This window comes from Marmota monax, unplaced genomic scaffold (assembly GCF_021218885.2).
Source record: "Marmota monax isolate L192 unplaced genomic scaffold, Marmota_monax_Labrador192_F-V1.1 WCK01_AAM20220418_F8-fsc00167, whole genome shotgun sequence".
Classification (NCBI taxonomy): Eukaryota; Metazoa; Chordata; class Mammalia; order Rodentia; family Sciuridae; genus Marmota; species Marmota monax.
In genome coordinates this window covers 1,044,649-1,065,209 of record NW_026694116.1, presented here as the reverse complement: position 1 = coordinate 1,065,209, position 20,561 = coordinate 1,044,649, and the positions used below count along the sequence as shown (strand labels likewise).

At 58.5% G+C, this 20,561-nt stretch overlaps 4 protein-coding genes and 1 long non-coding RNA gene across 9 annotated transcripts in view; 3 read left to right on the top strand and 2 right to left on the bottom strand.

Annotated features, from left to right (window-relative positions):
• Traf2 (TNF receptor associated factor 2) overlaps positions 1-5,166 on the top strand; it is a 38,872-nt gene extending 33,706 nt beyond the window's left edge. Inside the window, exon 11 of the mRNA XM_058585899.1 lies at positions 4,596-5,166. Coding sequence (XP_058441882.1) covers positions 4,596-4,771 — 176 coding nt within the window. The 3' untranslated portion in view covers positions 4,772-5,166. The remainder of the gene's footprint in view (positions 1-4,595) is intronic.
• Positions 5,167-8,350: 3,184 nt separating this feature from the next.
• Positions 8,351-12,789, bottom strand: Fbxw5 (F-box and WD repeat domain containing 5). 3 transcript variants are annotated; one of them, XM_058585892.1, is made up of 9 exons: positions 12,642-12,789; positions 11,587-11,802; positions 11,127-11,284; positions 10,631-10,805; positions 10,412-10,560; positions 9,892-10,321; positions 9,447-9,594; positions 9,145-9,357; positions 8,351-9,065 (listed from the first exon to the last, which is right to left on the bottom strand). In XM_058585892.1, exons 2-9 carry the CDS (start codon positions 11,777-11,779, stop codon positions 8,822-8,824), a joined length of 1,710 nt encoding a protein of 569 aa, XP_058441875.1. In that variant the 5' UTR covers positions 11,780-11,802; positions 12,642-12,789; the 3' UTR covers positions 8,351-8,821. The 3 variants fall into 3 exon arrangements, with proteins under 3 accessions (XP_058441875.1, XP_058441876.1, XP_046321694.1); XM_058585893.1 differs by lacking the exon at positions 12,642-12,789 and adding an exon at positions 12,314-12,623; XM_046465738.2 differs by lacking the exon at positions 12,642-12,789 and having other exon boundaries at positions 11,587-12,623.
• Positions 12,790-13,207: 418 nt separating this feature from the next.
• C8g (complement C8 gamma chain) lies at positions 13,208-14,803 on the top strand. 2 transcript variants are annotated; one of them, XM_046465747.2, is made up of 7 exons: positions 13,208-13,422; positions 13,676-13,710; positions 13,850-13,920; positions 13,994-14,101; positions 14,342-14,443; positions 14,514-14,552; positions 14,635-14,803. In XM_046465747.2, exons 1-7 carry the CDS (start codon positions 13,288-13,290, stop codon positions 14,664-14,666), a joined length of 522 nt encoding a protein of 173 aa, XP_046321703.1. In that variant the 5' UTR covers positions 13,208-13,287; the 3' UTR covers positions 14,667-14,803. The 2 variants fall into 2 exon arrangements, with proteins under 2 accessions (XP_046321703.1, XP_046321702.1); XM_046465746.2 differs by having other exon boundaries at positions 13,216-13,422; positions 13,574-13,710.
• A 1,298-nt stretch (positions 14,804-16,101) lies between these two features.
• Positions 16,102-19,777, bottom strand: LOC131425004 (uncharacterized). Its single transcript, XR_009228736.1, has 2 exons — positions 19,643-19,777; positions 16,102-18,155 (listed from the first exon to the last, which is right to left on the bottom strand). It is a non-coding gene; the product is annotated as an uncharacterized LOC131425004 (long non-coding RNA).
• Lcn12 (lipocalin 12) lies at positions 16,841-20,551 on the top strand. Of its 2 annotated transcripts, none has more exons than XM_046465741.2 (5): positions 16,841-17,739; positions 18,115-18,251; positions 18,466-18,525; positions 19,615-19,835; positions 19,968-20,551. In XM_046465741.2, exons 1-5 carry the CDS (start codon positions 17,308-17,310, stop codon positions 20,312-20,314), a joined length of 1,197 nt encoding a protein of 398 aa, XP_046321697.1. In that variant the 5' UTR covers positions 16,841-17,307; the 3' UTR covers positions 20,315-20,551. The 2 variants fall into 2 exon arrangements, with proteins under 2 accessions (XP_046321697.1, XP_046321700.1); XM_046465744.2 differs by having other exon boundaries at positions 17,640-17,739; positions 18,162-18,251.
• Positions 20,552-20,561: the final 10 nt, after the last annotated feature.

The following is a 20,561-nucleotide window of genomic DNA, read 5'->3' as shown; positions in this document are numbered from 1 at the left end:
TGAGAGTCAGGTGCCACTGCCCCGCTCTGCGGCAGAGTCCAGTGCACGGATGACCATGGGGAGTCTGTTCACCCCTGGAAGCATGTTTGTATGTTTTTTTGTTTGTTTGTTTGTTTGTTTTGTTGTTGTTGTTTCAGTTGTAGATGGACACAATACCTTTATTTTACTTGTTTATTTATTTATTTTCATGTGGTGCTGAGGATCAAACCCAGTGCCTCACATGTGCGAGGCAAGCGCTCTACCGCTGAGCCACTACCCCAGCCCCTGTATGTTTTTTGTTGTTTGTTGAGTTTTGTTTCGTTTTTGCAGTCCTGAATAGAGCTGCTGTAACATTGTGTATGATGAGCAGGTCTCATTTCTCTTAGGCAGAGCCTGAGAGTGGGTGGCCTGGTCACACAGTGAATCATCTCGCATATCTATTTGCTTTTTGAGACATGTTCTCACGGTGCTGCCCAGGCTGGTCTCCACTGCTTGGGCTCAAGTGGTCCTCCTGCTTCAGCCTCTCAGCAGCTGGGGCTGGAGGAATACATCACCGCGCCTGCTTGGTGAGCACATTGTCAGACTCCTTCTAGAAGAGCGCGCCTGAGTGGAGCACCACCATGCTGTGGCTCTGCGGTCCAGGCACTCAGCAGCACTGGGTAGGGTCAGTACTTGGTTGTTCTCATGATGCATGTGCAGGGCTGACTTCTGAAGTGTCCATTTGCTCCCTGCATTTCCTGGCTGGCATTTGTCACAGGGTTGGACTTGCGAAGGCTCCTCTTCCACTGAGTGTGGTGGTATAGGCTTTTGTTGGGCACTTACCAGGTTGAACAGCTTCCTTCTTCTTTGTAGCTTGCCAGGAGTTTTTTTGTGTGTTTGTGCTGGGGATTGAACCCAGGGGTGCTCTATTACTGAGCTGCTCCCCAGCCCTTTTCATTTTTTATTTTGACACAGGGTCTGCTAAGTTTCTGAAGCTGGCTGGAAACTTGCATCCCTCCTGCCTCACCCTCCCAAGTTGTTGGAGTCACAGGCGCCACCACACCTGGCTGGAATTTTTTTTTTTTTTTTTAATTGTGTGCTGTTTTGTTCAGCGCTTATTCTCATGGGAGGGGCTCCATGTGGCCTTTCTTGGTGAACGCATTGTGAATTCACACACTGGTGGCCATCTGCTGTGCCGGACCAGCCTTGCCTTCCTGGAGTAACCCGTGTGGTGGTGCCTCACCTTTACCTGCTGCTGGGTTTGATTTGATGTTTTGTTGACTCTTGGCATCTGTGTGTGTGAGGTATACTTGTCTGTGGTTCTCTTTTTGGATGGTTGTCCCTTATCCATGATTTCACTTTCCCTGATGTGTTACCTTTGTTCAGCTGTAGTCCATGATATTAAGTGGAAAATTCCAGAAATAAGCAATGCATAAGTTTCAGGTTGTGTGCCAATCTGAGGAGCATGATGAAATCTCACCATCCTTGTACCATTCTTCTTCTGTGGTGTCCAGATGTGAACCACCCCTGCGTCCAGCATGTCCATGCATATGCCCCACCCACCCACAGGCACTGGCAGTACCAATGCTGTTTGCTTGTAGCCCTTGTTCCTTAGCACTGACCCAAGGTGCAAGAGAATTCTGCTGGAGGTCAGAAATGCCCAAGAGAAGCCATTAAGTGAAAAGTGAAATACAGTGAGGTTGAGAGAGAGACCACATTTACATCACTTTCATTATGGTACATTTTTATGGTTTTTTTATTATGCCATTGGTTAGTCTCTGATTGTGCCTAATTTCTAAATTGAGCATTGCCACAGGTGTGCGTGTGTAGGAAAATACCTAGTATATCTAGAATCTGATGCCGTCCACAGTTTGTGGCATCCCCTGGGGGCATTGGATCCCATCTCCCATGGGTTAGGTAGGGGACTCTGTGTTGTCTTTGTCTGGTTTTGGTGTTAATTTTCAAAAAATTGACAGCAGGAGGGCTGGGATTGTGGCTCAGCGGTAGAGCGCTCGTCTAGCACATGCAAGGCCCGGGATTTGATCCTCAGCACCACATAAAAATAAATAAACAAAATAAAGGTATTGTGTTCAACTATTTCCCCCCCCCCATATATATATATATATATATTTATATATATATATATTTTTTTTTTAAGGAAAAAAGAAAGAAAATTGATAGCAGGAGTGAGGTTGTTAGTACAACAAATACCCCAAAATGTGAAAATGGCTTTAGAATTGGTTCATGGGTGGGGTGGGGAACCCTGGAAGGAGCAGGCTGGAAAAGGACTCCCAAGACAGTAAAGGCATCTAGTGAGGGCTCCAACGGAAGTGAGGACCAGGTGTTGGAAACCAAGGAAAGGCCAGCCTTGTTCCAGAGTGGCAAGGGACTTGGGAGACTTTGTCCTGGAGGCTGAGGCAGGAGGGATGCAAGTTCCCGGCCAGCCTCCCAGGGATTTGTGGGAGGTGGAACTTAAAGAGATATGCACTGAAATCTGCAGGCAGGTCAGCATTCCAGGTACTGCGAGCCTTGGATTGCACGTAGCTGGGTGTCAGAGGCGAGAGCGATGTGGATGGGGAGTTCTATTTTCAGAAAGGTTAGCAGAATGTAGTGGCCAGAAGGCTGCCCAGCCTGGCTATGAGAGAGAATGAAAGTGCATTTTCAGGAGAAGAATCCCAGCGTGGAGCCAAGTGCCTGTGTGTACAGATGAAGCATTGGCTGCCCTACCATGGGCCCAGAGGCCAGGGCTGAAGGAGGGAAATATTTCAAAGGAGAGGCCTAGGGTGCCCAGGGGACCTTGGGTTCTGCTTTCCAGGCCCCAAATTTCTGCCCCCCCACATTTCTGCACAGCACTCACCAACCATGACCCACTCAGGCCCAGATATGGCTGTATGTGCTGATCCAGAAAGTACTGCCATAAACGCAGGCAGTGCCCATTGGGTGCTCATTCTGCAGATGTGAAGGATGCAGGAGGAGAGGTTGTGGCAGCCTCCAGCTGGCCTTCAAGGATAGCAGGGGTACAGAGACATCACAGGAAAAAAGCCGCTGCAGAGAGTGCCCAGTGGGGCAACCCAAGACCCCAGAACGGTGGGGCCACCGTGGCACAGCTCCTGTCTAGGAGAGCTGCATATGAGACTCCAGCACAGCCGTAGTGGCTGCCCAGCCCTACTTGGGGTATCTGGAAGGCAGGACAGTCAGAGATTATACCCCAGCTTTAGGATTTCGTAGGGTTTGCCCTGTCAGCTTGGCTTGCTTGGGCCCTGTTGTCCCTTTACCTTGCCTGTCCCCCTCCTTGGGATGGGAGGCTGTCCTGTGGCTGCCCCCACTGCACTTTGTAAGGGCCTAACTAGCCCTGCAGTCTCACGGAGGTGTTGGCCGAGTCGTGAGTCCTAGCTTGTCTGACTCACAGGGTTCTGCCTTCTTGCCCCTTTTGAGTTGGTGCTGGAAAGAGTTAGGATTTAGGGTTGGGGTGAATGTTATGTTTTATAGGTGAGAAGGACATGAGTCTGGGGGACCAGGGGCAGAATGCTATGGTTTTAATGTCTGTCCTGCCAAAATTCGTGGAAACTTAACTGCCTTGGTGACAGTAATAAGGGGTGGGGCTCTTAGAGATACTGGGCAAGAAGGCCTCACCTCTTGGGCAGGCTGGTGCTACTGTGGAAGAGTGGGCTCCCCTCTTGCCTTCTCTCACCTTCCACCAGTGGTACCCAGCAGGAAGCCCTCCCGTGGGCAAGCCCCTTGCTCTGGGACTCCTAGCCTTCACAACTGTGTCTTAATAAACTTCTGTCCATTGTGGATTACTCGATCTCCTGTAATCTTTTATCGAGCAGAAATGAACTAAGACTGATTATTTGCCTCCCACCCAAAATTCATTATGTTAAAACACATCCCCAGTGTGATGGGAGTTGGAGGTGAACAGGTCACGAGGGTGGAGCCCCAGGGCCTTGGCTCTAGACAGCATGCTTGCCCCACCTGAGCCTTTTATGAACCAGCAGGCAGCTCTCATCAGACACTGCGTCAGCAGCACCTTGACCCTGGACTTGAGGATCTGTGAGAAGTGAATTCCTGTTGTCTGTGAGCCCAGTTCATGGTGTGTGTTAGGCAGCTGAACAGACCAAGATGCAGGGTTGTGCAGCACAGTGGCCACACCTGCGATCCCAGCCACTTGGGAGGCTGAGGCAGGAGGGTCCCTCAGCAACTTAATGAGACTGTTGCAAAGAAAGGGGGAAAAAAGGCTGGAAATGTAGCTTGATGAAGAGTGCCCCCTGGGTTTGATTCCCAGTACTGGAGGAAAAAAATATAGTGTGGCACTTGTCTTGAATAACGTAGGGGACATGCAGAGACTTGCCCCAGCCTGGGCTCTGGTCCGTAGGGGAGGTGGTCCAGGTGCAACTCTTCTGGTGTGGACTGGAATGTTCTGTGCTTACCAGTTAGGTGGTTGGGAGGAGTTGAATTATGTACCCACCCAAATGGGTATGTTGGAGCCCTAGCCCCCAGGACCTTGGAAGTAGGGTTCTTATAAAGGTAATCAAGTTAAAAGGAGATCATTAGAGTGGGCCCTAACACAGCATGACAGATGTCCCTATAGACAGGGGATTTAGACACAGACATAAAGGGAAGGTGATGGATGGTCACAGGGACAAGACGGCCGTGTGAAGACAGAAGACAGGAGAGTGGCACCCTGGAGCCAAGGAGTGCCAGAGACAGCCGTAAGCCACCAGCAGCTGGGGAGAGACTGGGCAGACTCCCCACCATCCTTGATGTCCACAGCTGCTCTCCAGAACCTCAAAACCACAAATCTGCACTATGGTAAGCCACCTGGTCTGCGGTGCCTTGCAGTGGCCGTCCTAGGGAACGACCCGTCCTTGCCTGTCCTGAGATTGTGGGTCTGCACTTCTCCCAGTCCACTGCTTTCTGCTCTTGTGTTTGAGACTTTATTCAGGGGTCCCCCTGGTACACTTCCCCTGTCATCATCCTCAGTCCCTCTTCATCCCTGGAGGACTCTTGCCAGGTGTGCTATGCCCCTCACTCATGGCCAGTCCTGTATCCTTTCATGGGCATTTCTGTGGGGACACATCCATCCTTCCTTGGGACCTCCTTGTCATTACTTGCATGAGGCCTTCCTGTAGTTGGGTCCTGGTTTATATGGTGCTGAGGATGGAACCCAGTGCCTCACGTGCTAGGCAAGTGCTCTGCCACTGAGCTGCAGCCCCAGCCCCGATGTTGTGATTATTGATATGGTTAGATTTCAGTTTACCATTTCACATTTGTTTTCTGATGGTTCTCTGGTCTGTTCCTCTGTTTGCTTTTTCCTGTTTGCAATGCTGTAGTTTTCTGAGCATTTTTGGTATTCCATTTTAGTTTTGCTCTTCTGCATAATGCTTGTCGTGTTGTCCTAAGGATCAAAATGCATACTGTGCTTTTACAGGCTGCTTTAATCAGGATGTGGGGTCCTTCCACCGTGTTCCCAGTAGTGCTGCCTTTTCCCGGCTGCCAGCATCTTTCTTAGCGCCTGTGCAGGGCTCAGTGCCTGCCCGCTCGCCCTTTGTGTCAGGCCCCTTGGGCCTGCTGGCAGCAGACTCTTGTGTTTCCTTCTATTGATGGATTTATTTCACCTTTATTTGTGAAGGACACTTTCAAGATAGAGTTCAGGCTGTCAGACCCCCACCCTGCCCAGCATGTTAAGGTTGTGCTCTTCCTGTGACCTCCGTGGTCCTGAGGAGAGACCCACCGTTGTTCAGCGCACTGCCTGGAGGCCACTGCTGGTGGGCTTGCCTTCAGAGTTAGCCTTCAGCAGTTTGTTAATGGGGATCCCCGAGTGGATTTCTTTGGGTTTATTCTGTTGTAGGTTCACTCGGTTCTCGAAAGTAGCTTCACACTCTCACTGTGCCTGGGAAGCTAGCAGCCAGTATTTTTGCACAGCACTCCTGCTCTGGTTATTGTCCCCCCAGGTCCCCGGCTGTGGTTTGGTTCCGCCTTGTTTCAGCTGGGTGATGCTAGTCGATGCGGACAGGTGCACCTACATGCTGTGCTGCATCTGGACGACTCAAAAGAGTCTGGTCGTTTGAGTTTTGATTGCTTTTTTTGTAGAGTCCACCATTTCTGTGTAGAACTTTTGCTTCTCTGTTGTCTTGCTCATGCTATGTCTCTGCATCCATCGTGGTGCTGTGGTTGCTGCTCACACTTGTGGACTATCTCACATCTGTCTTCTCATCTCAGCTGCTGTGCAGACTTTCCTTGCCAGGGGACATTTTCACTGTTCTTCGTGTGTTGGGCAATTCTGGATTGTCTTCAAGATGTTCTAAGCTTCCTGAGAGCTAGACTTGTCCCACCTTGTGTAAATGCTGTCATCTAGCAGGCCTCTGCTCTCGAGGTCCTCTCTGGGCTTGAAGCTGCCAGCGGGCTGTCGGACCTGATTGTGACAATCACTCTGCAGTAGGGGCCGAGCCTTGTGTTCAGAAACCATTTTATGGGACCACTTCCCGAGCCTCCACTCTATAGACTCCCCCTGTCCTTCAGCCAGACATGAGGGGCTCTAGTCATCCTGCTTCGTCACACCCTTCCTCTATTGGGCCATGGTGGGGTTCATGAGGCAAGAAGTAAAGGGAAGGAAGTAATTGGGTCCCCTCCCTCTTGAACCTCAGCTGCACTGACAGGGCAGACAGCTCCAAGGACTCAGTTCCACTCTCACGGGTTTCTAAAGCCACCACTCCTGCCACAGTGGGGCCTGGGCATGAAAGGACAGGAGAAAAAATCCAGGGCATCCCTGTGCTCACATCAGAGACCTCTCCTGGACTGCCGCCTCTCAAGATCCTGGACACACCGAGTCAGGCCATGGGTACCAAGGGGCAGGTTGGACAGCATGAGTGCCAGCTGTGAGGCCCCTCCAGCCCTGCCGGTCTGTTCTGCTCAGGGCATGGGGCCTCGCATCCCCGTGCCACCGTAGCCGAGTTCTAGGGTGTGCTGTGTGTCCTTGCTGGGCCACACTTTCACCAGGATGAAGCTCAGGTGTGGTTGCTTTTCCTGTTCAAAGCTCAGCAGAGATTTTCTGAGGTTTCTTTCCCTAGTCCAGCCGTGTTTCCCTTTGAACACTGAGCCCCTGTGGCTCTGCAGTCGGGGTGTGGGCGCTGCTGCCTGGTCTTCTCCCCTTCCCTGGGATAGTCGGTGATTTTCCTCCATCTGCTGCTCTGGTTTTGACCAGGTGAAGTCCAGCGTTTGTCCTGGATTGAACTTTCGGATCTGCCTGTTATTCCCCACCATTTGTCTGTGTTTTTCGTTCTTTCTGCCTCTCTGCTTTTGTTCTGCAGTGCATCTTTGTTTTTTTTAATGGATGCTCTTGTTCGTCTCCTTGTCTCCTTTCCACTTTGAATGAGACAGTTATTACATCCTCAGGAGTTGCTCATGGTTTTCAGCTTTTCAGGAGCATACGTGCACTAGTTGAACTTGGGCTACTCTATGACAAGCAGCTTCCTGCGGGTGCTGGCCCCCCAACTTCTTTAGGTGCCTGGTGTGTAGCACTGTGCTTTTTTTTTTTTTTTTAAGTTGGACACGATGCGTTTATTTTATTTATTTATTTTTATGTGGTGCTGAGGATCGAACCCAATGCCTCACCGTGCTATGCAAGCACTCTACCACTTAGCCACAACCCCAGCCTGTGCTTTTGCAGTGCTAGGGACAGAGGTTGGCCTGAGCCAGGAGTGCAGGCCACACTGAGCCCCACTGTGGCTGCTGTGTCATTCCCATCTTTCCTTGCTTAGCACGTCTTGTGGTTCAGCCCTGTGGCACCATCCCTTGAGTATGCTGAGGGACACTCACTACATTTCTGCCTGCTTTCTTTGCACGCCCTGCAAGTCCCACCTGCATGTGGAGTCCAACCTTGCCCCTCCTTGTGGCCAGTGGGCTGAGTCCAGCAAGACCAAGGCGGCCTCTGCTGGTTGCTGCCTGGCCTGCAGGGACACTGCCTCACTAGGCACTTCTCCCTGCACATTGCCTTTCTCTGCTCCTTGGTGGGACTGAGGGCAGCTCAACACAAGTTCCCAGCATAGCTGCTTCTTGGGGGGTCACAGTAGAGGCTGACCCTTCTGAACCTTGCCCCTTCCCTCAGCCCCAGAGCTCCAGGCAGCTGCGTGCTTCCCCACCAGTCAAGGAACTCCCTGGGGACACTGCTCAGCACTGGCCTGGGCTGTGTCCGACAGTCCCCCCCGGGCCATAAGCACAGGGCGCAGCAGAGGACACAGGCACCTCAAAGGTCTGAGGGACCTATGCCTGCATCAGCACTTCTGCTTCAGCCTCCCGTCACTTGTTGGGAGGAATCCTAAGGTAGTCACCACCAGGCAGCGGGGCCAGCAGTGCCCGGGGCCCCCTCCCTGTGGATAGAGACTGGACAACCACGTGCTGTGGCCAGCTCTTTATTCAAGACCCTGAAGAGGTGGTGTGCACGTGCAGCACAATAGGCCCAGCAGACTGGCCCCTCCCAAGCGCCTCAGTGCACAAACCAGGTGCCCTCTGCCACCATTGGGCAGTCACCCACAGCCTCCAGGTGCAGATTGCCCTGGCTGTCCCAAGGGCTCAGGCCAAGGCCAGCTCAGGACTGCGTGAACTTCCAGCCCAGGGATAGGGGTGGGCAAGGAGCAGGGCGTCTAGTATCCTGTGCACCCAAGCTGGCCAAGAGGCTGATATGGGGTCTATGGTACCGCCCACAGCGGCCACCCTAGTGCTGAGCCTGATGGCCGTGAGCAGGTTGCGTGAGCGAGCGTGTGGGGCTGGGCTGTCCCCTTTCTAAGGCATGGCTGCTGTGAACTTCTCCGCCCCACTCAGGGAATAGCCACAGGCTTTGTCCCTGTGGGTCCCAACACTGGAGTCCTCAGCGCCTGTGGCTGGCAAACCAGGAGAAGAAGGGGCGCAGGCGTGGGCGTGAGGCCTGGAGGACACGCACTGTGCGTGGTGAGCGCCAGGCTTTGATGGTGGCATCATCACTGGCTGTCAGCAAAAGCTCCTGCTCCTGGGGGCTGAAGGCCACCGAGTTGACCACGTCCTCGTGCCGCAGCTTGGCCAGGCAGATGTTGTAGTGGCGGTCCCAGATGTAGCCATGCCGATCCTCAGCCCCACTGTAGGACAATGCCTGGGATGAGCCTGCCACCCTCCTGCTGTGTCCCACCCTGAGCCCTGAGGCCCACCCAAGCACACCTGGCCACGAAGTCCTTGCTGACATCCAGGAAGATGAAGAAGCACTCATCATTGGGTGTGTAGGCGCGGTGAGCTCGCAGGGCCCGCTTCACCTCCCGCATGGTCTTGAGGTCAAACACCAGTAGGTCGATCTCCTCTGCAATGGGTGGTGGCTGCATGGGGTCAGCCACCACAGAGCCTGGGGGCCAGGCGCGGCTGTTCACGTACAGGTACCTGAGCGAGGGGCATGCGCTAGGTACAGGTGGGCTGCTAGGTATGGGTCACCTGCAGGCACCCCCACCCAGGATGTGTCAGAGGCCCACCTGTTGTCAGGGGATAGGCCCATGCCAATGATGTGCCCATGCACATCAATGACATGGTCCAGTGCATCAAAAAAGGCATCAGAGCCCCGGCCCTCGCCCAGCACAGGCCCGGCAGTCGTCATCTGGTGTGGCAGGATCTGCTTGATGCCTGTGGAGAGGCCGGGCCAGGGCCCTGACTAGAGCTGCAGGGAGGTCACCTCCAGGACACCCCCACCCGATAGCACCCGAGGGGACCATGGGCTGTGCCTATACTGGGGCCCAGGTCTGAGTCAGACGCACCCAGTCACTGGTTGACCAGCACTACCTGCACTTCCACATCTCAGACCCATTCCCTCAGGAGCAAAAGTGACCTATGGGCTGTCCTGCCCTAAGGGCTCTGCACCGAGGAAGGCCCAGGCAGGCCCAGGCAGGACCTGGGGTGTTGCAGGCCCTATGCTGCTGTTACCGATCTGGTGTGGCGAGTAGGTGAGGCAGCCGGTGGTGAAAATGAGGTATTTGTTCCTGGCATCAGCGGCACTGCGCTCTGGGGGCTTGGTGCGACCCTGGGCCAGCAGCTCGGCCACCCTGGTTTCCAGCGCACGCTCCGATAGTTGCGTGCCCCCATCCAGCACACCATCCAGCACACGCCGCAAGCCCTCCTTGGCGCGGCCCGGTCGGGGGTTGCGCAAAGGCGGGCTGGCAGCCTCATCTTCGCTGTCACCACCCAGGTCAAAGACTTGGCAGAGGGGTGTGGCCTGGTCGCTGGCGTCCAGCAGGAGGTCAGGGTTGTCAAAGCGGCTGCAGTCGGCCACCATCACTGTGCGAATGGTGCTGGCATTGAGGTTCTGGATCTTGAAGAGCCGCTTTACCACATTGACGTTCTCTGACTCCACGTCCTGGGCAGGGACAGGTGCGTAGGTGCAGGGCCAGGCCTGGGGAGCTCCAGCTTCCTCAGGCCTGGTCCACCTGCCCGGCCCCACCCGCACCTGGAAGGCGTTGTTGAGCCACAGCACTGAGCAGGATGTTATGTCTCCAATGCGGTGCAGGTTCCCAGAGATGAGGCTCGTTTCTGTGAGCCAGCAGCCGAACACATCATAAGGCTTGTTGCGCACGCGGGACAGCAGGGCGAAGGAGTCTGCAGGGAGGCGGAGCTGAGCAGGCTGCCGACTACAGGCAGTGGAAGACCCACCCGGGCTCCTGCTCACCTAGGCTGATGACTGCGATCTCGCCTGAGGAGGAGTTGTGTGGCCCCAGGAACACGCCTGAGGCCAGCAGCAGGGAGTCGTCCTGGTTGAACTGGGAGAACTGGGTGTAGCTCCAGTTGTAGGGCCGCATGTCCGCGCTGTGCAGCAGCGAGATGGTCAGGTCGTTGTTCCAGATCTACGGGAGAGGAGCCAGTGGGTGACTGGCCAGGGCTGGTGGCTGTATAGGAAGTCCTGGACCCTTCTCCACTGAGGCTGCCTAAAGATGCTGTGGGGCGGGGACTCCTTCAAGCATCTCATCCCCCCTACCCCAGGGGACCTAGGAATCCTGCCTTCCCATCCTCTCCAGCAGTCAGGGATGTCCTAGCACTGGGTCCTGTGGTCTAGGCTGGGGCTCCAGGTCCCAGCACAAGTGCTTCTTCCTAGCTGACCCTCTCTGCTGGATGCAGAGACTGGCCGTTTCCCACCCAACCCACCTGCTTGGGTGGGGCATCCTCACCTTCACAGTGCAGTCCTTGGAGCAGGAGGCAAACTGGTACCCAGAGTGGGAAAAGCTGAGGTGCAGGACCTGGTCAGTGTGCTCCTTCAGAGTCTGCACCTCCACGCAGGGTACCATGTCGTAGAGCCGACGGAACTCCTCATACCAGGACGTGGCCGCTGTGGGCAGGACAGCGTCACTGTCAGTGTTGGTCCTAACCCTTCCTCCCCACAGCCAAGGCCACCCTGAAGAGTGGGGCCACCAGGAGTGAGGGCCCTGGTGCCTCTGGAGCCAGCCAGTCTGGAATCAGGACTCAGCTGGGAGTGCATCTTCTGCTCTGAAGCCCTTCCTGCCTGAATGGTCCATGGCCCCAGCAGGTAGACAGCAGGAGCTCCCCAGCATGGCTCAGAACATGGCAGGGGACAGCCCTTGCCTCCCACATGGCTGCTGAATGGGCTTTGGGGCATGTGCAGGTACTGACCTGGGTGTCGGGGTACATCGCGGGCCACCTGGTAGTAACGGTAGAACTGTTCCCTCCATAGGAACTCATCCCGGGACACGGCCTGCCACTGTCGGCACACCAGCCCAGCGGCCAGCACGTCCGCAGGGCCCAGGCTCAGGAAGATCTGGTAGACGAGGCTGTCAGGGAGCAGGGGCGTGCCCCCCTCGTCCATCGTGACATTCTGCCCAGGCAGCCCTGAAATCCACCAGAGGCTGCCCTGAACCCAAACCTCTACCCCAACCCCTAGGAGAGGTGCAGACCTGGAGCTCAAGCTGTGGCAGCCCCACTGTTCCTCCAGCCCCACCAAGTGCCACGCTGGGAATTCCACTGGACTGGGTGTTTGTGGAGGGTCCTGCTGCACTGACCACTGCAGCTCCATGACAAGCCTGCACAGCCATTTCTCCCCAACCCCTGCAGCTAGCTCCTAGGGCTTGCTAGAGCACTGGAGCAGGCACAGCCACCTCAGCACGGCTGGGCCTGGGGCAGCCTGAGGTGGAGCACAGGTGGGCCGCTGGACCCCAGATCTGTCTACTCTAAAAGGCCTTGGCCCAGGTCACATCCTGCAGATGGGGCCCTTTGACCGCCCCCCCCCCAACCCGGGGCCAGGGAAAGAGCTGGGTGCCAGGGCAGGTAAGCAGGTCTGGGCTGCCTGTACTGGTCGGTCCGAGTATAAGCCGTCAAGGGCCAGTGACCCCCCTGAGCTGACCTTGCTGCCCCAAGGTGTACGACTGTCAGCTCAAGACAGACTTCCTTCCCAGAAGGGGCCTGGCAGGCCCTTGGCCTCTGCCCTAAGGGCCTGGCCAGGTGGCGGACGTGCGGGCAGGGGGTCAGGGTGTGAAGGGGCAGGCGACGGGGTCCGGGCAGGGCCGCGGGGCGGGACAGGGCACAGGCAGCCGGCAGCACATTCATTCGCCCGGCCGGCGCAGGCGGGGTACTCCGCTGGGGACAAGGCTGGTACCGGGGGACAAGACCAAGCCAGGCGTGGACAAGGCCAGGGGCGCCGGCGAGTGCGGCAGAGCCGAGGCGGGACTCACCGCGGCGCCTCAGCCCGCTGCGTTGCGCGGAGCGGCTTCCGTCGCCGCCGCCCCCGCGTCTCTACGGAAGAGGCCGCCAGGCCGGACGCTCCGAGCCCCGAGGCATCGATGGCTGCGGAGGGCCGACCGCCCGGCAGCCCGCGTCGGCCTCTCGCGCGCCTGCGCGTCTGTGCGCCTGCGCGCTCCCGTGCTCTTCCAGAACAGCGCCCCTGGGGGAGCGGCGGCGGCGATACACCCGGGGGCGGGGCTCTAGGTCTGCGGGTTCGAGACTGCCCTGGGCCTACTGCCTTGGCCTTGAGCTCCAGGAGCCCAGAGTTCTTGACTGTGAGGATGAAACCGGAGTTTGGTAGTTTAAAGGTGATAGATGTGCAAGGTGCTGCGCACTGACCCGGTGGAAGTCAAGGTTGTAGAAATAGCTGGGCAAGGAGTCTAAGGCCAACCGGGGCCTTGTATCCAGAACATGGGGCCTGGCTCCTGTTGATTCCAGGCTCCTGAGGAGGCTGGGAGGACCACTGCCCAGGTTGGGGGGTTGGGGAGGTAGGGGACAGCCATGGACTTCCTGGGCTGGGCTTCCTGTGGGGGTGGACAGTGGACTCTGACCTGGGACATTGCTGCCCTTGGCCTCCTCATCGCTGCCACTATCACCATGCTGCCCCTTGAGACCCCACTGCTCTTGACCCTGCTGCTGGTGGCCAACTCACTGGCCCAGAGGGTTCGACCCCCTCGGCCCCCAACCCTCATCAGCAGCATCCAGCCCAAGGCCAGATTCAATGCTCAGCAGGTGAGAAGCTGGGGACAGGGGGAGGAAGGAGGGAGGTGGGGGCAGGTAATAGAGGTAGATGGGGGGCAGGAGCTTGCCCAGCTTTACAAGGGTGGGTCCAGACCACCCTCTCCCCTCAGTGTCCTGGAGTCCCTCTGGTGCCTAACCCCAGTTTTCAGGGACCTGGCTCCTCGTGGGTGTGGGCTCTGCCTGCCGCTTCCTACAGGAGCAGGGTCACCAGGCTGAGGCCACCACATTGCACGTGACTCCCCAGGGTGCAGCCATGGTCATCAACACCTCCCGCAAGCTGTGAGTCCTGGCATGGTCCACCACCCTTGCCCTAGCCCCCGGCCCCAGCCCTGCAGTCGCCTGTACTGATATCCCACACGGTCCCACCTGGGTCGGGTCCCCAGTGCCTGGCGCCTCCTCCCACTCCCCCCACCCCCAGGGATGGGATCTGCTGGCAGGTGCGACAGCTCTACAGAGACACAGAGGTCCCTGGCCGCTTCCTGCTCCAAGGTGAGGGCAGCAGGTGAGGGGGTAGGGCTGAAGAGCTGGGTAGGGACTGATACCTGACGTGGCTCTGCCTCAGCTCAAGGAGCCCGGGCCCCTGTGCACATGGTGGTTGCTGCGACTGACTACCAGGGCTTCGCCGTCCTATACCTGGAGCGGGCGAGGCAGCTGTCTGTGAAGCTATACGGTGTGTGATGGCCTGTGTCCACTTGGGATCCCAGGCTCTGCACATGCAAGGGGCCATCACAGACCCTCCCCTTTCCCTCCCCATCCTGACCTTCTGTGCTGGTGTCCAGGGAGGAGCTGCTAGATGGGCCTGGTGTGGGGTTAGGGTGGGAGTGGGCACAGACAGCTAGTCCTGGACACCAGACTCTGTTTCCGGAGCACCCCACACCCTCCTGCACCAGTGGCCCTGTCTATCCCACAGCCCGATCGCTGCCTGTGAGTGACTCTGTCCTGAGTGTGTTCGAGCAGCAGGTCAAAAGTGCCAACCTGACTGAAGACCAGATCTTATACTTCCCCAAGTATGGTGAGTGTCCCCAGCAGGTCCCCCTCCTGGCCAACATCCTGCCCTCCCTGACCACTGCCTGGGCCCCCAGGTTTCTGCAAGGCTGCTGACCAGTTCCACATCCTGGATGGTGAGTGGGCAGCAGGGCAGCTGGCCAGTGGCCACAGTGCAGGTTCCTTCCTGCCCCTTGCTGAGTCTCCTGTCTGCTGCAGAAGTGAGGGGGCAAGGCCTGCGGGAGCCGTGATGGGTCACCTGCTGCCCTCCTCGGTGAGCTCCAGAGCAGCGCTGGTCAAGGTCAGGGCCCTGTGGTTCTTGAGGAGTCTCCCCTGTCTGCTCTCAGAAGCCACCTCCCCCTGGGAGCTCATTAAACATCACAGTGGACCCCTGGCTCCTTTCAGTCCCCACTCGCACCAGAAGAGGAGGAGGCTTGTTCCCCCATCGTTTGAGAACCCCCTCCCCAGCAAGGTGGGGCTGGGGAGCTTCCTAGAACCCCTGGGCCCCAACTCCCCCTCAGTGTGGCCCTGCAGCAGCTGTCTTCCCCTGTCCTGTGCTGGCCTCTGGGCCGCCCTCTCCAACAGCCTGTTGGGCCCTGCCCAGGGTGGACTTCCCTAAGGAGGGGCTCCTGTCAGGACCCCCTACTGGAAGCTGAAGAGCCAGAGGCCCAGGGGCCCTGTAGCCTGAGGTAGGATGGCATATCAGAGATGGGCAGCAAGGTCACTTCACCATCCCTGGACACGGTGCCTGGCTGGGCTGAGGCCTCACTGTCCTGCACACTGTGAGCCAGGGGCTTCCAAGAGCAGGACTGGCCACCTGGGTGCCCTGACACTGGGGGAGGGCACCCAGGTGAGAGAGGTGGGAGTCTCTGGGGAGAAAGCCAGTTGTTGCTTGGGCCAGATAAGGTGAGCATGGGGACTCTGGACAGCGGGAGGACCCCCTGGCAAACCCAGAGTCCCCCAAGGTCACAGACAGGGAGGCGGGGGTGGGGCAGGACCTTGCGCTGGGCCCCTGCTCTCTATGCCCTCCCTTCCAACAACCTCCTTCCTCAGGCTGTGGGAAGACCCAGGGTGCCCAGTGAGCTTTGGGCCACAGAGGAATGGCTATCTGGTGTTTGGACCTTTTCTGCTGGCCCAGCCACACTCAGAGAGAGCAGTGGGACTCAGGTTGGGGTGGGTGGCTACCAGGAAGAGCCAGCAGCTGCCCAATGGGCTCCGTGTCCTGTGGGCGGTCCCCCTGCCATTCCCCCAGGGTCCCTGTGCAGCTGGACTCAGGAGAGCAGGGAAGTAGGGCCGGAGGCAGAGGGGAGGCAGGGACCGGGGGACAGGCCCCACCCAGGAGACTGCCCTCCAGCTCCATGTCCCAGAGACCCCAAAATAGGGACCCCAAGAGCAACCACATCACATAGGACCCCGAGAGACCCTAAGGTCTCTCAGCCACAGAGAGCCTTGTCCCCCATCGCGCTGTCGCCAGACTCTGCGTGCTCTTCTCTCTGTTCTGAGGGGGGCGCCAGAGACCCTTCCAAAAGACTGAGTGGCCTGACCCTACGAATCTGCCCTGGGGGTCTGCACCGCAGTGTGGGTCTGACCTGGGAAAAGAAGATGCAGCACGTTAGAATTGACGCGCGTTTCGTTTTCATAAATTCATGATTTCATAAAATGAACAAACGTTCTGTTAAACGATAGCTCCTTGTGCATCTTTTTTTATTTAGAGCTCTTATAGTTTGTATTTTGCCTTTGAATTCTGATAGGTGATTTGCAACATCTTAAGAGAATAATTGTTTTAAGAATCTGTGGAAACTAATGCTTCCCTGGTCACCTTTTCTGAGACCTGTGTCGGGGAAGGGGAGCGGGAGGGCCTCGGGAACGGGGGCAGGGGCTGCCCTGGGTCCTGTCTGGGTGAGGGGCTGTCTCGGGGTCCCCAGTGCCCTGTCCACCTCAGGGCCCTGCTTGGGTGTGTGTATGGAGGGACCAGCTGTCCCTGTACTTGGGACATGCTGTTGACTGCTGCTCCCCACAGCTCCCCAGAGTGCCCTGTGACTAAGACAGCTGGGCAGGGGCCGTGTCTGGCCAGGGTGAGAGTGGGCCCAGGGGCTGCTGATCAGGCTCCCGAAGGCCCCAGGAGATGCGAGCAGAAAGGTGCTTCTGGAACCTCAGGGTACAGAGGAGTCTTGGGCTCAGTTCACACCATTCTCTTCCTGGGTGACTAAGGCCAGGGGTCATGGGGACCAGTCAGCACAGCAGGCTGCCCCCTTGCCAGGCGAGGGCAGGTCTGGCCCTGAGGCCCTCAGCCTTGTGGTGGGGTTCCTGCCCAGCACAGGTTGCCAGGCCAGGGACTTCCTGGGATGGGCCCAAGTCCCCCATGAGCAGGGCTGGGAGAGGGAGGAGATGGCCAGGGACCCTGGCAGGAGAGAGGAGGAGTTGGCCAGGACAGGGAGCTCGCAGAGGAGGTGCCCTGTCAGGCGGGGGCCTGGCCGCAGCCTCCTGACCTCCTCAGCTGCCAGTGGGGTGGAGGAGGAGTGTCCATAGAGGGGCATTGACTTCTGAGGCCTGACTTCCAAACGGCCAGGGCAGCTGGAAGCCGATGTCTGGGTCCTCCTCGCTAGATCTTTTTTGGGCAGGACCCTGGCAGGGTCCCTACTTCCATTAGGGGGACAGCCCCTGCCCTCAGCTTGGGTGGAGGTCCCTTTGGAAGTCTCTGCCGTTCTTACCAGGGAGCCCTGGTGCACCCAGGCCGCCTCCCCTCCCCCTCTGGCTGGCTCCGCCCATGCTCTCCTGGCCACCAGGCCAGCTGGTGTGCCACCCTCGCTCACTCAACTCAGGGGTCATGTGGAGTCCTGGGGGCTGGGGACAGCTCTGTGGGGCAGATATCCCATCAGGACTGCACCAGTCATGCTCTCTGCCTGGGACAGGATGTTCTGTGTTGGGAAGGGTCGTCAGGGCAGGGCTGGGCAGGGCCCCGACCTTGGTGGGACACTTGAAAGGGGGCGAAGGCACAGAGGGATCCAAAGACAAGGCCCAGGCCAGGTCCAACAGGCCTTCCCAGTCCCTCCTGCCTGGGACTCAGGGAACCACGGCGGGGGAGGTCTGAGGAGGGACCATCCTGCCTGCCCTGCCTCCCCAAGACTTCCCTCCACATCTCTTCCGCCACACCCCCTTGGGAGGGGCACCCGCCAGGTGAGCCCTAAAGAGGTCCCTCTAGGGCCAGTGGCTACCAGGATGGGCCCTTGGTGTGTCTTGTTGCTGTCACTCACCCTTCCAACAGTCCTGCAGGGCCAGGACCCAACCACCCCACCACAGGTGGCAAACTTCCAAAGTAAACAGGTACAGGGTTGGCGGGGCAGTGGGCCGGGGCCCAAGTTCAGGTTCAGGGAGGAGGGTGGCGGGCACTGCCCCGGAGTCCAGGCAGGCGAGCCCTTCTCTCAGGCTCCCCTGGCCTCCAACAGAGCAGGACACTGACATTCCCTCCTGTGGCTCCCACAGGTCATAGACTCTGCACATGTGGGGAAACTGAGGCTCTGGAAGGCCACTGGCAATTGGCCAGGCCACCCAGTCCCTGCCAGACGCAGGACAGGCTGTGACCCTGCCAGAGTCGTGGTGCAGGCCCAGCCCTGGGGCAGCTGTCTGGCAGGGATCTTGGTTCAGGGCTGTCCAGGGTATGGCGAGGTGGGGTACGGACTGCTGTCACCCGTCCTGCAGTTCCAGGGGCAGTGGTTTGTCCTTGGTCTGGCAAGTAACACCTACAGGAGAGAAGACCGGGCTTTGCTGAATACCTTCTCCACGACATTTGGGCTCAACCAAAAGGGCCACTTTGAGGTCTCCAACACCATGACCCGGTGAGTGGGCTCTCTTGTCTGAGAAGCCGAGGATCTGGGTCCTCTCCCAGGAGCCATCATGGCCTCCGTCACACTGTGGGCTGCAGCGTCACGTCCTGAGGCCTCTGTCCAGTGCACAGGCTGCTCAGTGAGCTCAAGGCTGATAGACCCCGGGTCAGTTCTGCTTGCCTCAGCCCAACCTCTGTCCAATCCGGTTGTCATCTCACAATGTTAGGAGAGAAGTGGGCAGCTCCAGATGGTCTGCTGGGGACAGCCTTCAAGTGGCCCTGCTAGAGTAAGTGTCCCCCAGCTGCTACACCCAGGGCCACAGGTGCTCTCGTTGGCCCACCTGGATGAAGAGCCCACCACCTGGCTGGAGAAGCATCTGGCCTTGGGGGACAGCCTATGGGAACCTCCGGGGGAGGGGCGCCCTTTGGGGATGCCAGGGACAATCCTAACTCTGCTACCCTCCCCCAGCCTGGCCGCCTCATTGAGCACCTGGCTGGCTTGCTGCGGGGGAAGAGGGCCAGGTGACTGCTCTGGTTAGGACTTTTGGAGTCCACCTAGTATCTGATCATGAAGCCAGGGGACATTGCCACACAGACCAGGGGGAGGGAGGCAGAGGCATTCCAGCCTCTGGGGACTTGGGCTGAAGCCAGGGGACGCTGCTACACAGACTAGGGACCCCAGGCTGGTGGCAGGCAGCACCTGGGTGTGTGTCCCCAGATCCTCCCCCAGCCTCTGGGGACTGGGTGTCAGTCACGTCACACTGGCCCAGCCTGCGGCAGGTGGGCGCAGAGCCCTGAGGCTGGAAGTCACCCGCGTGGGTGTGGCTGCACTCAGAACCCCTCCCAGGCCTCAGGTTCCTGGAGATCTCACTGGCCTGGGTTGGGTCAGGCCTGATTGGGGGAGCGAGGGGTCCATTCTCGCCCTCCGTGTCACCGCAGGCCGACTGCCCGAGGGGCTCTCTGAACAAGCAAACTCCTTGAGAAGCCCTGCGGCTCTGGGCGCTATCCTGAGGCCCAAGAGAGTGGCACATGGGGTTGCTGGCCTCAGCCAGGGACAGCTTGCCCTTGGCCCTCCGTGCCCCTCACCCCCACACCATCTGGCCCAGGGCTTGCAGACTGGAGTCCAGCCACGCTGCCCCAGAGCAGGGCTGACCCAGAAAAGGCCATTCTCCCACTGCACATCCTGGGGACTGGGGGCTCCGTGCCAAGCTGACGGGTAGCCGCCTGCATGTGGACTGGTGGGCTGCAGAGGGGGGACTGAGGGGTCCAGGGCTGAGACAGTTTCCAGCCTTCTGTGTCTCCCTGGGGGCCTCTGGGCTGGGCCTGGCCGGCCTCCCAGCCTTCTCTGCCCTGCCCGCCTGCCTGCCCGCCCGCAGTGGCAAGCGCTGCAACACTTGGTCTTACGTGCTGATCCCAGCAGCCCAGCCTGGGCACTTCACTGTGGACACCAAGGGCGAGGCTGACCCAGGCGGGAGGGCGGGGACCGGCACGTTCAGTGAAGACGTCCAGGTGGTCGATGGCGACTACACGGTCTTTGCCCTTCTGCTGTCCGTCAGACGGATGGGCAGCCAGACCACAATCAGGATCAGTCTGCTGGGTGAGCCCCCTCCTCGCTCTGAGCCCTGCGGTGACCCTGGTGGGGGCTGGGACTGACCGGGTGACTTGGGGACAATTGGCTCTCCCACCCACCCATCTGACTGGCTGAGAGCTCTCCTACTGGTCAGCACAGGCAGACACTGGAATCTGCCCCGCTGGACGCTGGACAGATTCACCTGCCTGGTCAAAGCTCAGGGTCTCACCAAGGACAACATCGTCTTCCCAACTGCCATCGGTAACGCGTTCACAGGCAGTGGACAGTGGGAAATGGAGAGCAGGCAGGCTGGGCGGGGCCTTCTAGAGGACCCCAGGCTGATGTCCCCAGCCCCTACCCCAGAGCAGGCTGGTCCCTTCTCCCTTCCCCTGGTCCCCTTTCCACCCCCTCCCAGTCACCTGCCTGTTTTCCCTCACATCCCTCCCAGGCCCACCCCTCTCCTCTCCCTCATGGCCTGTCCCACTGTCCCTCACCCTGCCTGCTGAAGCTGCTGAAGGGCCTGCCTCGCCCGCCCTGCCCTCCCCCACTGTCAGCCCAGGACCCCAGAGTGGCTGTGTGACCTTGGGGTCAGTGACAGGAAAGGACAAAGGGACCCATGGCAGGGCAGGGCCGTGATGGCCACCCCAGGACAGGCCAGCCTCCCTCACTGCCCCCAGTGTGCACTCCACCAGCGGAGCTCTGGGCGGCCAAGAGGGGGCCCAGCAGGGCCAGGCGGTCCCTAGGCCTCTAGGC